This window comes from Mastomys coucha, unplaced genomic scaffold, assembly GCF_008632895.1.
Source record: "Mastomys coucha isolate ucsf_1 unplaced genomic scaffold, UCSF_Mcou_1 pScaffold15, whole genome shotgun sequence".
NCBI classification, from domain to species: domain Eukaryota; kingdom Metazoa; phylum Chordata; class Mammalia; order Rodentia; family Muridae; genus Mastomys; species Mastomys coucha.
In genome coordinates, this window is record NW_022196897.1 from 14,117,760 (window position 1) to 14,132,376 (window position 14,617).

Here is a 14,617-nt window from a genome sequence, read left to right on the forward strand (position 1 = left end):
AGGGCCTTGAAACATCCTCACCATAGGAAGGTCAGGATTGCCAAGGGCTTCAAATTGGAGGGATATCTGAATAGGAGAGAACCCTAGGAGTTTTTTAGAGCCATGAAACCCAAGGCTGACTCTGGTACATTTTATGTGTACAGATCCCTATGTGTCAACACCCAGAGCAAATACTGCACATTAGTGCCATTTCAGAGTGTGACTCTCAACACCTTCCATGCAAGGCAGCAACCGTAGGTAATGGCCCTCCTGCTAAGTTCTCATTGCAAACCTAAAACTGCTCTAAAATGAACATCTATTTAAGAATGTTGGGCAAACACTTGCCCAGCATGAGAAAGGTTCTCAACATAGCACAGCAGGAAATAAACATTTTAAACAGGGTCTCGTCCTGTAGCCTAAGGTACCTCAAATACAAGGCAGTCTTTCAGCCTCAAGCTCCAGAGTACTGGGACCACAGACATGTATGGATCATGCCCACCCAAGTTTTATGAACAAGCTGGGGAGTGGACATGAGGAAGCATGTGACTTGGACCCTAGCCTCTGCTAGAAGTCTTCAGGCTGACTACTCAGAGCGAGAGTGAGTGGGGGACAGATCCACTCAACGTAAGAGTTGGGGTTCAGGCACCCTCAGACCTGGCACCCTTGCAGCCACACAGGACCAGGGATACCTACCGCAGGGCACCTACAGATGAAACCACGGGCGGTGTTGGAAGCCACGGCACAGACACCCCCATTCTTGCATGGTTTGCCTCTGCAGCCATTGATGACTGACTCACAGCGGCGTCCTGTGTGAAGGGACAGTAAGGAGCCAAGCCAGCCCTGTTGACCCTGCCCATCCACCCACTTGAACCACCTGCCCAAGGCACGCACCAGTGTGGCCAGCCCGGCACTCGCAGTGGAAGTCATTAACATGTTGCACGCAGTTCTGGGTGCCACGTGGGTCGCAGGGATTGGAGAGACACTCATTGACATCGCCCTCACACCGTTCCCCGACGAAGCCTGGTGGGCAGGTGCAGGTATAGCCACCCACCTGGTCCACACAGGTGCCATTGTTGAAGCACTTGGGGCTTCGGGAGGCAGGGTCAAGCGGGGGATGGCAGTCATCAACATTGATCTCACAGTGTACACCTGTAGAGTCAGCACAGACACCGTCAGATGATACTAACTGTCCAGTGTGGACCAGTACAGCAGTCAGTTTGGACCTGAGACCCAGGGAAGGTAGCACAGTGCCACTGGAGCCTATCTTCCTACTAAGATTCCCATTCTGTGGTCAGCTCTGAATCATCTTGGCTTCACAAGACAAGACTGAGTGATGTCTGGCTGGATCCTGCACATCCAGGTCCCTACGCTTACCCTGTGTGCCCCTGGGGCAGGAGCACTTGTAGGTGTTGGTTAGATCAATGCAGGTACCCCCATTCTGGCAGGGCTGGGACAGGCACTCGTTGATCTCCTCGGAGCAGTTAGACCCATGGTAGCCAGCCACACACTACAGAAATGGCACAGGTCACAGATTAGCTGGGATTGTGGTGTCATGTCCCCCACCCACCACACAGGCCAGACACCCAGTTAGAATACACTGTCCCGCCCTGCAGAAAGGGCTCCACCCCGCAGACCCCAGGCAGGACCTCAGTAAGTTAAAGTAAGTGTCCAAGGTGGGGAGGGGACAACACCTAGTCTTGGAGCAGGTGTTAGGTACCATGAAACCATATAGGAAAGGGGTACCCTAAGCTACTACTTGGCATATTTCTCCCCCTCCAGCACATCTATAATGTGACCGGATCCTGCACAGGTGTGTACTCAGTCTGCCAGGATGCACTAGCTCCCAGTCAAAAGCCCTCCTGCAGCAACACCCATGCCCTCCCCGCCACTCCAGGACGGCCCACACCTTGCAGGAAAAGCCACCGAGATAGTCGGTGCAGGTAGCTCCGTTCTGGCAAGGGTTAGGCGAGCACTCGTCCACCTCGTCCTCACAGTAGCTGCCCGTGTAGCCTGCCTGGCAGTGGCAGTAATGTTTGTCTTCCTCATCCACACAGAGCCCTCCATGCTGGCATAGGAGAGTGACATCGATGCCTGTGGGGACAAGATGGAAAGGAGCTGAGGCCTGGGCTTCAACTCTTGGTACTACTACCCACTCTTTCCTGACCTGGTAGGTACGAGGGCGTTCCTGGCCTAAGCTGAGCCAGAGCAAGGACAGATGGGCCTGGCCGGTTACCTCGCTTTTGTGCAGCCACCTCACAGGACACACTGAGCACGTCACAGTTGAAGCCAGTCCAGCCGCTGCGGCACTCGCAGTGGTACTGTGTGTTGGTCTGCCAGCACTTGCCACCGTTCTTGCAGGGAGCCGAGTCGCACCAGCGCACAAGGTTCTGAGGAGACAGGCGCTGCTCAGCCTCTCCCTGACCAACTCTGACTGCCAGGGCACCCTCCTGTCCTGGTCCTGGCTGGCTCTGAGTAGCACAGTGGTTCTCAACCTTCCTAATGCTGTGATCTTTTAATACAGCTCCTCATGTTGTGGTGACCTCCAACCACAAAATTATTTCATTGCTTCTTCATAACTGTAATTTTGCTACTGTAATGTAAATATCTGATATGGATATTGGGATATCTGATATACAACCCCTATTGGGATCATGACCCACAGGCTGAGCACCACTGAAATAGGGCATTCTATGCCCTGACTCCCCCATTCCCACCCCTACCATCTCAGGAAGAAGGTCACCTAAGAACTCTCAGACACAGGACTCACAAACACCTCCCGCCCTGGGAATAACATGGGCCTGGGCTCCATGTCTCCCTTGCTCTCTTTCAAGCTCTCTACAGTCCACTGGCTGCCCTTCCTTAGACATCCTCCACCAGGAGTGAGCACTGCCCCAGGCTGCTTCAGAGATGGCCACATAATGCACTCCACAGAAGTAAGAGCCTGGCTGGTATCCATGCCCACCTGTCTCCCTCAGAAGCACCTAACTTGGCATTTTCCCAGAAGATATGGGTTCACTCTGGCTCCATCAACCAATGATGACACCAGGGAGCCCTCTCTGCTTCTATGTCCCTGGCCCTCTGAAGGTCGTGTGGCCCAGGGCTGGGCAATGGGCAGCAGAGAGTCCTAAGCCTTCTGGGTCACACCCTGTAACCTCTGCTTACCTGGCAGTTGAGGCCAGTGTAGCCCTGTGGGCAGGTACACTTATAGGTACCATAGCTGTCTTGGCAGGTGCCACCATGCAGACAGGGCCGTGAATCACACTCATTGACATCATACTGGCAGTAGCTGCCCGTGAAGCCAGGTGGACACAGACAGGTGAAGGAGTTGATACCATCCACACAGGTGCCACCATTGAAGCAGGAGCTGGAGGCAGACGAGAAGCAGGGAAGAGTGAGGAGGACCCTAAGGTCCTTGCCAGGAGAGACAACTCTATGCCGACCTGCCTGCAACACCCAAATCACGAGCAGAGATTTTATAGCATATGGATGCATGGTGGTTGAAAAAAAAAAATCAAGGGCAAAATAAGAACACTATAGGAAACACATCACAAATCAGGCTCAAGACTGATATTTAACTCTAAGCTGCCTGGCAACCAGGGCAAAAGGGGAACTAAGATGGATTACAAAGCTCTTGTTTGATAGGAGGCTAGTTCCCCAATTCCTCTGGATAAACTTCCTTGTTCTAAGTCACTGGAGGTCACAAAGGTCCCTTTAGAAGGGATACTACTACATAATGAACAATGCTGGATTCAGCTCAATTAGTGCTAAATGCCCACTGGGTCTGGGCAAGACACCCACTTGAGATGCCCTGCTGTCAAGGCTTTGTGTCCTCCACTGTCCATTGCTTTCCCTGTCTCAGCTAAGACTGTGACCCACCTCTCAGTACAGTCAGGTGTGTTGTTCTCGCAGTGGATGCCATTGAAGCCCGCGGGGCAGGTGCATGTGTAGCTGTCCACACAGTCGGTGCAATTGGCACCATTTCGGCAGGGATTGCTGGCACATTCATTGATGTCCTCTTCACAGAAGGCACCCTGGAAGCCGGGCAGGCAGTCGCAGAAGGCCGTGTTGATGCCATCGGTGCAGGAACCCCCATTGTGACACGGGTCTGGAGGGACAGAAGGATGAGCCTTAGGTTGGTCACTGGCCATGCTACGGGGAGCTGAGGCTGAGAAGGTGGTGTGGGGTGGCAAGAGCTCACAGCAAACCTCAATGATACTAGTTGATGGGGCCACTCACTTCAGGCTGATCCCAGCACTGAGCCTGGGATCTGCTCTGCATATGCTCCTTCTCTCAGGCCCAAGGCAGTGGCTTCCCAGAGCAGTCATGGGGAAGCCCATTCCCCTACACACACACTGATGGTGCCAGGCAGAACCTCCCTCAATCTCTCTCTGTCTTTAGCATCTCCAAAGCCCTACACAACTCAGTGGGTCCTGCCAAGTGCCAAGTGTCAAGGTTGAATACAGCTAGGCCCCATGCCATCATTTTGAAGTGCCTGGGGCCTCTGCTCCATTATCACTCAACTGGGTTTGGAAATCTAGCAGCAAAGCCCATGTGAAGCACACACTGATAATTCTCAACAGGCACCTCCTGGCCTGTCTCTAGCCTCTGACCTGTCTCTTTTCAGGCACAGGCAAGCGGACTGAGCTGAGGGCACGGCTAACCCACAAGTCATTCATGACTATCAGGCACCAGGACTATACCCCACTCCAGACTCTCAGCAGCTCCCTGCCATGTGTGCTTAGGGATAGAGGCACCCGAATATAGGATAGACAGAGCTGGGTACCACTTACTGGGTCGGCAGTCATCAATGTCACTCTCACAGTTGCGACCCGTGTAGCCAGCCTGGCAGAGGCAGCGGTAGCTGCCGTTGGTGTTCTGGCAGGAGGCACCATGGCGACATGGGCTTTTCACACACTCATTGATGTCAATCTCGCAGGTTTGACCTGTGAGGACAAAACTCATTTGGTTACCTGCCCCCGCCCTCTGAGCTTCTGTCCTAGCTGGCCTGTCTATCTCCAGTGCCTCTCCCCTGACCTCTGGGGAGCAGAAGGCTATGGAGTTAGAATGGGAAGGGCCATCCAAGGTCATCTCCTGTTCCTAGAGCTTCCCAGAGCAGGTGGCTCAGCACTGATGGGCTCATCTCTGGAGACTGTCCCACAGGTTGGCTGGGGCCCCTGACTTCCCACCCATCATCCTTGTCCCAGTCTGGTGGGACCAGGCAAGTCTCACCTTGCCAGCCTGTGGGACAGACACAGGAAAAGCTCTCGTAGTCCTCAGACTCCTTGCATACCCCGCTGTTTTTGCAGGGGCTGGTGGCACATGGGGCCAACACCACCTCACATGTGGCTCCTAGAAAGAAAGGTATGTAGTAGATAGAACCCAGTGAGCCTGGCCCATAGCATCTTCTGTGTGTGTGTGGGGGGGGGGGGGGAATACAGGAGATGCTGCATGATTGGCCAGCTAGACTGATCCTGGGAGGAATGACGATTATGGACAGGAAGTTAGAGATAAAGCAGAATCAAGTTTCTCTCTGAAGCCACTTTTTTAAAAAAAGTGTATAGTATAGACATGTGGGTGTGTAAGAGTGTATGCAGAAGGAGAGACGGGTATCAGGTGTCCTCTACCAACCCTGCACCTTACTCCTTTTGAGACTGAGTCTCACTGAATCAGAAGCTTTGCCATTTTAGCTAGGCTGGCCACCCAGTGAGCTCTCAAGATGTCTCTGCTTCCAAATGTTGGGGTTATGGGCATTTAGTGGTACCCTGTTTTCATGTAACAGGCCTTATGTTTCCACAACAAGCACGCTTTCTCCACAAGCCATTTATGTAGTCCTGGAAGCCATCTCTCATCTCCCAAATACTGCAAGATGAAGCCTGGGCCTTGCCCAACCAGAAAACCTCAAAACAAGACCCTACTATAACAGGTGGTTGAGCCTGGAGGACCCTGGCCTGCTCCCCGTTCCAGGAAAAACCTTGAGATGATCCTGAAGCTTCAGGTCACAGGAGGCTCACTCCTAAGACAGAGCTACTGTGGCTACCCCAAGCATATCCTACTTGTTGGGGAGCTTGGGGTGCAGCCTCACACTAGGGCAGTGAAGTCTGGTAACCGCCGGGGGGAGCCATGTGTAACCCAGCTGACTCTCCTTGGAATCCCAGCTAGCTTTCCTGTTTGTGGCCATGGTTGGCCTGGCCGCAGGAAGCCTTATCTCCCTTGTCCCCCACCATGTCCCCAGCCCGATGGTGAGAGTCTCTAGGGCCTCCCTCTCTATCGGTTTCCACGGTGACCTGGGCAGACAGGAACTTTGACAGAGTTTCCGACAATTGTGCAAAGGGAAGCAGGAAGCAGGCCAGCAGGAAGCTGGTCAGCACTGCTTGACTCCTCCCGCTAGCCCCGATAGCAGCAAGACCAAAAGGAACATGGGGTGTGCCTGACTGCTGACAGTTTCCTTACTGACCAACACAGGAGACAAAATCCAGGCCCTTTAACTTTGTCAAAGAAAACAGCATCCTGGTCACTAGCTGCCAGGCATCATAGGAACACTGGAAGGGCCTCCACCTTCACAGACCCACTTGCTATGTCCAGAAACCAGCAGCAGCAGTAGCGGGCGGCAGCAGCAGCATGAAGCCACCAGTAGTATTCAGTGGCAGTATTGGGAGCTGCAGGGGTTGGGGGCAATGTGGCCACGGCTTTCATGTTCAATGCACATCTCTCCTGCAGGGGGTCTACTTCTTGCCATTCCGCAGGCAGTGCCCATGGTAGGAGCTGCCTCTGTTCATCTGAACAGAGGGCTCCTTGTCTCCTTACACAAAGAAGCTGCCATCAAAGGAATCCCAGGCCCAGCCAGCAGAGGAGGGCAGCCAGGGCCCAGAGGCACAGGCAAAGTGGACACTGATCCATGCAGTATCTACCAGCTAGCCTCCTGGACGTTCTCTGGAGAAGTCCAGTGCTCACCTCACTCCAGACATGCCAGATAAACACCCGGATACACACACCCTGGAGCTTCCTCCCAGGCACCCTCTGTGTTTGCTCATCTGGTGACTAGGCCCAGGCCCAGGCCCAAGTGCTGCAGGATCTAAGAGCCTCAGCAAGGAACAGAACCTTCTTCAATGCCTGGCAGCCATACTAGCTACTACCAGAGCTGATTACAGTCCCTGGCTGCTCGTACCTGTATAGGGCAGAGGACAGTTGCACTTGTATCCAGCGACATCATCGATGCAGGTTCCCTGATTCAGGCAGGGGTTGGAGGCACATTCGTTGATGTTGGTCTGGCAGTTAGGGCCTATAGGAAGATGAGCAAGAAGGGGTGGGCCTGAGCCTCTGCCTTTTCTGTACTCAGGAGAGCCAGGAGCCCAGCCTGAGAAATGCTAGCTCATTAGGTGGACCAAGAGGCCACCAGGGAGGACCTATTCTGCTGTGTCACCCACCACACTCACCACTGAAGCCTTCTCGGCAGGTGCATACGTAGCCACTGGTCATGTCCTTGCAGGTGCCACCGTTGACACAAGGGTTGGACTCACACTCGTTGTTGTTGATGTCACAGTTTGTTCCACTCCACCCAGGGGCACAGTCACACTTGTACCTACAGGGAGGCCTGGGCTATAGCCAGGGCTCAGAGCCCTCCTGCTAAACTACAGTTCTGGTCTGAGGACAAGGACACATCATCTACTGGGCTGGAGGTACCCACCTGGCCCAAGACTGTGCAAGGGTTCCAGACTGGGACAATGCAGCCTTGACAATGTACTGACCCTCTGTATAAAACTTTAATAGTTTTAATGAATACTTTAGTAATTCCCCCTCCACCCCCACACACTGACAAAGGGCTGCTGACACCACAAGTATCAGACAACTGTTTCAGCAGCCACAGTGTGCTTAAAGTCTATATCCTGAGCTGATGCTAGCCAATGAGGACACAGCCCAGGGGTGCTGACCTCAGACCACTGGTCTCACAGGAGCACCCATTCAACCAGCCTGTGTCTGCCCCAGGCTTCTAGTTGGTACCTCCCAGGCCAGTCTGCCATACCCATTGAGGCCATCCCGGCAAGCTCCATGGATGCAGGGGTTACTGTTGCACTCGTTGACCTCAGACAGGCATGTGGGGTCATGGTAGCCCTCCGGGCAGCGGCAAGTGAAGCCCGCGATGCCATCTTCACAAGTACCCCCGTTGTGGCAGGGGCTGCCCGCACATTCATCAATGTTGACATTGCACATGCTTCCTGTGGGTGGGAAGGGGCTCAGATACCAGGCCTGCCACCCAGAGTCCACCCCTCCTGGAGCTAGACCTAGCTGGGCCTAAAGTTTTCCCTTGTGCTAATCTATGAAATTTTGAGCTATGGTAAAGTGCCTTATGTAGCAATGAGTTACACGACTGTAGTGCCAGTAGCTTCAGGTCTTCATGTGTTCCAGTCTGGCCACGAACTCACACGTAGCTGAGAATGACCTAAACTTTTGATCCTCTTGTTTTCAATGTCAGAGTGCTAGGGTTACAATATATGCCACTGCATCTGGTTTATATGGCAATAGAACTGAACCCAGGGCTTTGCGCATGCTAGGGCAACACCTTACCAACCAAGTCATTCTTCAGCCAAGCTTTACTACAGCTTTGAGACCCATTCTCTTCTGCCCTCCTAGGGTACCTCTGGAACAGAGGTACCACTATCTGTCTGGTGGACAAGGTCCCCAGGGCTCAGAGAAGCTATGGATCTTATCAGATCTAAACACATGTCCAAAAGCCTGGCCTCAGAGCTCTGGCCACCCCACTTCAGACTACTGGGTCATTAAGTATGACATGGCCAGGGCTGACACTGACCAGGGAAAGAAGGCATGTGGAGGCCATCCAGTCTTTATGACAGATACCTGTACCAGTTGACAGACCAAGATCTGGGTAGTGGACACCTAGCTTGTGTCACCCAGTCCTTGGACCCCTGCTAACCCCACAGTCCCTCCCAGACCTCATTCATCTAATGACTTTAAGATTGACCTTGACCTCCTGACTTCAGCCACTCACCCGTGTAGCCTGGTTCGCAGGCACATTCGTAGCCATCGATCTTGTCCAGACATGTGCCAGAGTCGCAGGGGTTACTAGCACAATCATCCAGGTTGATTTCACAGTTGGGTCCTTAGGGGCAGTGTGACATGTGATCAGCTTCCAAGCCTGGTCTCACCCTTTCCCACCCAGTCCCAGCTCTGGCCAGTCACCTGTGGTTCCCTTGAGGCATAAGCAGAGGTAGAAATTGTCACGGTCCTGGCAGGTGCCCCCATGGCGGCACGGTTGGCTGTGGCACTCATTAATGTTGGTCTCACAGTGATGGCCTGTGTAGCCTGGCTGGCACAGGCAGGTAAAGGTGGCCACACCATCCTTGCAGGAACCATAGTGACAGGGGTCAGGGTCGCACTCGTCAATGTCCACCTCACAGTGCGTCCCCGTGTAACCTAGATGGCAGGAAAGGTGGGCATTGGTGGGCTTCAGGGCCAGTTACTCCCTCAACACTCAGTTGGCCAAACCTTGGCAAACCAACTGAGCAGGCCCAGGGTCAGGTCACTGATGGATGTGGGGGTATCACATACCCTGGGATGTTCTCATCATCCTGCCTGGAGTCAAAGCAGAGTTAAGTTCCTGACTCTCAGATTATGGGGCCCTGAACTAAGGCCTCCCAGTTTCCTGTCCCCTTCTCACCATCTTCTAGCCCCAAGAGTCCCCTCCCTCAGATCCTGCACTGCCTCTTGTACCTTCTGTGCACACGCAGGTGTAGGTGTTGGGCCCATCCAGGCACTTGGCACCATTCTTGCATGGTGTGCTGGCGCACTCATCCACATCATACTGACACAGGTGCCCGCTGAAGCCTGTGGCCAGGGGAGACAAGATGATTATATCTGACAGTATCCTAGTCCCGTGGTTGCTATCCACAAAAGTTAGTTGAATGCCTGCTAACATGGGCTCCTTAGAGGGTACTTTGGCACCAGGGGCCACTGACCTCCAGGCTTCCACCTGCCCTTGTATCCTGCCCCCTGCCCCCTGTCCCTCTGATCAGCTCCTTGTTTAGTGCTGCTCAGTGGCAGCCTCCCTGGCCCAACAGAGGGGCCTTTTTTCTAAATAGCCTCTGGTTGCTATGGTTACAGCCGCACTAGGCTGTGAATGGGACTCCCCTAGCTTGACCAAGTCTAGGACTGCTGATTTACATCTCAGAAGGCCCAAGGCCTGGTCCAGCCCTGGGGTAGGCAAGAGACACCTTCCTGGGGCTTGCGTCCCCTCCTTAGTTCCTCCAAGTCCTTCCCAGCCATACAAGTCAGATCCTCACCACTATGCCCTTACTCCTATGACCATCAAGAGGAGGACAGAGCCAAGCAGGTGGAGCACTGCAGCTCCTGTTCATCCTTCCCTCCTCTAGTGAAGGGCTTCTGGTGCTAGGCTCCCTAGGATGCCCACTGCTCACGTGCGACTTTACCTTTTGAGGAAAGCCTGCAAACATCCTAGTCAACTCACAAGGCAGAGTCCTCCCTCAAAGGAGTCTGGGAAGAGATCATGCCTGCAAACATCCTAGTCCACTCACAAGGCAGAGTCCTCCCTCAAAGGAGTCTGGGAAGAGATCAGGAGGACACAGGACCTGTGATAAGTAGGTGGTCTCACCTTTGGGGCACTGACACAGGAACTCATTGATCTTGTCAATGCAGTGACCATTGTGCAGACAGGGGCTGCTGGCACACTCGTCCGTGTTGATCTCACAGTATACACCTTCATAACCTGTGGACGGGAGATGGTGAGACTGAGGATGGCTTTGGTAGGTACTTCTAGAGCCCCAGCTGAAATCCCGGGAGAGAAATGACTCTCCCTCATACAGGCCTAGTGTGCCTACTGTGGTTCATGTCTATATCTGCTCTGGGTCTATGTGCCCAACTCTGGATACATTCTCTACTTTGTCCTGTTATCCTAGCCTCAGTTTCCCAGATGATGCCAACTGTGACAGAAATCTTATTTGAAGATATGCAGCCTTAACACATTCTCCTACTCTCTGCTCTTGGCAGCCCCCATAGTGGGAAGTGGCATAAGACATACCTGGCATACATATACATTGGAACTCCCCAATCTGGTCCAGGCAAGTGGCATCATTCTGACATGGGTTGGAGATGCACTCATTGACATCGATCTCACAGCGGGGCCCCGTGTAGCCTTGTAGACACTGGCACTCAAAAGAACCCAGTGTGTTGAGGCACTTGCCTGCGTGCTCACAAGGGTTGGCACCTGGTGAGAGAGGCACAGATGAGGGCTTATCTGGCCTTCTGACCTCCAGACCACCCACAATGCCCCAGCCCATGCCATCAAACTGGTGGTTCTCCAGGACAGGTCACATCTCCCATACGTGACAGCCAGTCTGTTCCTGCTGCCTCTGCTATTGCATCTGCACTTACCCAGAGCACACTCATCCACATCCTGGCTGCAGGCTGGCCCCGTGTACCCTGAGGGGCAGGTGCAGATGGCCTTGCCGTTGACAGGGTTGGTGTCGCAGTTGGAGCCCTCGTTGCAGGGGTTGCTGATGCACGCATCGTTGAGGTGGCACAGCAGACCTAGACAAGGCAGCTGCTGTGAGTGGGTGCTGCTTTTCCCTATCCCGGGATTAACAGGTTGTTGCAGCTGGGCCATCCTCACCCAACACCCTGGAATGAATCTCTGCGACTCACTCAAGCATCCCACAAGGTTCAGATCACCAGGATGCCTCTGTCCAGCAAGGCTTACTGGGTCATTGCTGGAGGGGCCAAAGAGACACAGCTTTATCTCTCCCCACCTCCTTCCTAAAACAGGGTGTCACATACTCCAGGCTGGACTCAAGTTTGCTATATAGCTAAAGATGGCCTTGAACTTTGGATCCACTCTTCCCTGGGTGTTGGCTTGACAGGCATGTGCCTCTACCCACAGTTTATGTGGCACTAGGGACTGAATCCAGTACCCTGTGCATGCTACGCAGCCACTCTATCAACTGAGCTGCATGCCCAGCCCTGGACCTCTATCTGAGGGAAGCCAGTCCGTCCCTCTCACCTCACTCATGGTGCCCAGGCATTTCCACCAGGGGTGGTGAGCCAATCAAGTTTTCCTTCTCCTGGGAGATTCCTTCATTCACTCACCTGTGCGCCCGTGCGGACACTCGCAGTAGAAGGAAGCCACTCGGTCATGGCAAGTGGCACCCTGGAAACAGGCAGCACTGGCACAGTCATCAATGTTCTCACTGCAGTCTTCGCCAGTCCAGCCATTGACACACACGCAGTTGTAGCCACCGTGGGTGTTGTGGCAGGTTCCACCATTTTGGCAGGCGTTGGGCATGAGCTGACACTCGTCCACATCCTCTGTGCAGTACTGACCTGTGAGGGGGCCACAGGGCCATCAACCTCAGCTACAGGATGAGCTCCCTGTTCTGGGCTGTGGGACTGAAAGCCACTCTCTCCAGGGAGTCTTCCTAGATGACTTGTGCAGCCAGCATGTTACCACATTCTCCAGCTCAAAGGGCTGTCATCTCATGGCTGACCTGGCTATCATTAACCAGTGAGCCTCCTGAACACAACCTTGTATTCATCCCTGGAAGTTTGCCCAGAATGCTAGACTCCTGAATGGCTCAGTGCCGGGACCTGATTCTGGATAAGAGCTGCTAATAGCTCACAAGAACCATCTGATGCTGAGCTGTGTTGACTCCAACTGGAAGCACAGGAGCTGTCCCATGCTACCAGGCTCCTGAGCCATCCTGGCTCTTACAGCATGGGCTTCAGTAGCATGGAACAGAGTTCAGTCCTCCCTACCACTCCGTTGTGTACAGTTTAGTTAGTAGATGGCTGCTGCATGCAAGTCCCATGTATATACCTGTCCATTCCGGTGGGCAGCGGCAATTGTAGGTATTCACGCCGTCCACACAGGCACCCCCATTCTTGCAGTTGTTTCCTGGACAGTCATCCACATTTTCTTCACAGTTCTGTCCAGCAAAACCTGTGGGACAGGGGCCAGCAGGTTAGCTTGACCTTAGGAGTCTGCCAAGGAGCCCCGCTCGGGTGGGCTCTGGCATCTTCAGATTCTGGATGGACCTGCAATGTTCTGCTCTGGACAACGCATCTAATCTATCCTTCCATGGCATCCCTACTCCTGTGTCCAGAGGTGACAGCTCCTCTCTAGAAAGTTGCTATGTAAAGAGCTGACTTAACAGACAGGGATCCAGGAACATAGTGTTCTTGAAGGTTCTGCCACAAAACCCATTAACAGACTTTCTGGTGATTGCACACTGGGTTGTCTACATTGGACCAGTGGGGCAGCCACGAATACCTAAAAACTGTTGAAGCTAAAACTGGGGCTTGGGAGCACTAAGTTGGAAACCAGAGTGGTGGGATCCAGGCAGGCCTGCTCAGTCAGAACGTGTGATTTCCTCAGGGCACAGCTAGGGCAACCATCTCTCCTCCACAGGCTAAGGCAGCCCATCTAGCCTGGGGCTGGGCCCCAAGGTGTGGCCTGCAGCGTGGCCTTCATGAGGGCCTCCTCAGCAGCCAGTTAGCTATTAATCTCAACTCCCGCCAGTTCAATGATCAACTCAGAAAGGCGAGTCTGGCAACAGCCAAACCTGCAGCCGGTTACTAATTAACACCATCTCTGGGGATGCCTTTGAACCCCTCCTGCCCTTGGAGAACCCACCTGTTTGCCTCCTCCTCAGAGATGCCCCTCCACCCCACCATCTTGCACCATGGCAAGAAGCTGGAGGCTTGGAAAAGGCTTATCTGGGTGAGGGGGGAACCAACTTGATGGGTCAGCAAGACCAAATAGCTTGTCTCCCTGCCTGTGCAGAGATTTATTCTAGCACAGGGCAAGCTTCCAGGAAGAAGCAAGCCTGGAGGGGCCCTGAGCAGGTGTAGAGGATTTCAATGGGGCAGAGGAGAAAGGATCATAGGTCCTACGTGGAGCCTGGCCAAAGCCTTCTCTGCCTTACAGCATCCTCCGGGGAAACTGGGCTTGTGGGAGTCTGAGGGGACCAGGTGTAGCTCAGCAGGATACACAGGAGCCAGTCACTTCACTTCTCAGTCAGTGCTCTCAGGGTTAAGTTCTGTCCCGATCTTAGCGCCTTACATCGCCTTAGTTTATACAGTCTTCAGGAAACCTGGTACATAGCTACCTGAGAACCCAAACGGTGGGTATAACTGTGCCCAGACGGGATTCCCTTCAACAGCAATTTGGGTGGACAATTTTCACCTCTCCCTGCTCTGAAACAGCCCGTCTACACACAGGGTAGTGTGTGTTCCATCTTTAGGGGTGACCCAGCCACTACACATGGGATCCACCAGCTATGGTAATCGGACCCCACCCAGCCCTTGCTTCCCTCCTGCCCACCTCTTAGCACTTTGAGTTGACTCACCCCACCCTGCCTAAGGTGGATTCATGGCAGCACAAGCTCCTTAAACATGGCTGCTTTCTCTCAGTCTGCATGACAGACCCAGTCTAGTCTCTCAACACAGGTTCTAAAACCTGAGGTCTTACGCGGTCACCAAGACAGATCTGAACCCACAGCTCTGGGGCCCTACTGAGCATGAGGATCCTGTCCCAGCCCTCCGGAGAGGCTGAGGAGTGTGTAGGCAGTTGTCTATTACCTCTAAGCTTGCCCAATGACTTTCAGGAAATGCA

The 14,617-nt window shown here is 53.6% G+C and overlaps 1 protein-coding gene across 1 annotated transcript in view; it reads right to left on the reverse strand.

Moving 5' to 3' along the window:
- The window catches only part of Notch1 (notch receptor 1), a 46,740-nt gene that overhangs the window by 11,367 nt on the left and 20,756 nt on the right, over window positions 1–14,617 (reverse strand). The window contains exons 5-24 of the mRNA XM_031369447.1: window positions 12,821–12,943; window positions 12,094–12,327; window positions 11,383–11,538; window positions 11,030–11,215; window positions 10,604–10,717; window positions 9,706–9,819; window positions 9,175–9,408; window positions 8,984–9,094; window positions 8,000–8,192; window positions 7,413–7,558; window positions 7,145–7,258; window positions 5,209–5,328; window positions 4,770–4,922; window positions 3,856–4,084; window positions 3,142–3,343; window positions 2,213–2,366; window positions 1,886–2,070; window positions 1,354–1,486; window positions 871–1,128; window positions 673–785 (exon numbers count right to left, since the gene is read on the reverse strand). Of these exons, the coding sequence (XP_031225307.1) occupies window positions 673–785; window positions 871–1,128; window positions 1,354–1,486; window positions 1,886–2,070; window positions 2,213–2,366; window positions 3,142–3,343; window positions 3,856–4,084; window positions 4,770–4,922; window positions 5,209–5,328; window positions 7,145–7,258; window positions 7,413–7,558; window positions 8,000–8,192; window positions 8,984–9,094; window positions 9,175–9,408; window positions 9,706–9,819; window positions 10,604–10,717; window positions 11,030–11,215; window positions 11,383–11,538; window positions 12,094–12,327; window positions 12,821–12,943 (3,272 nt within the window). The remainder of the gene's footprint in view (window positions 1–672; window positions 786–870; window positions 1,129–1,353; window positions 1,487–1,885; window positions 2,071–2,212; window positions 2,367–3,141; window positions 3,344–3,855; window positions 4,085–4,769; window positions 4,923–5,208; window positions 5,329–7,144; window positions 7,259–7,412; window positions 7,559–7,999; window positions 8,193–8,983; window positions 9,095–9,174; window positions 9,409–9,705; window positions 9,820–10,603; window positions 10,718–11,029; window positions 11,216–11,382; window positions 11,539–12,093; window positions 12,328–12,820; window positions 12,944–14,617) is intronic.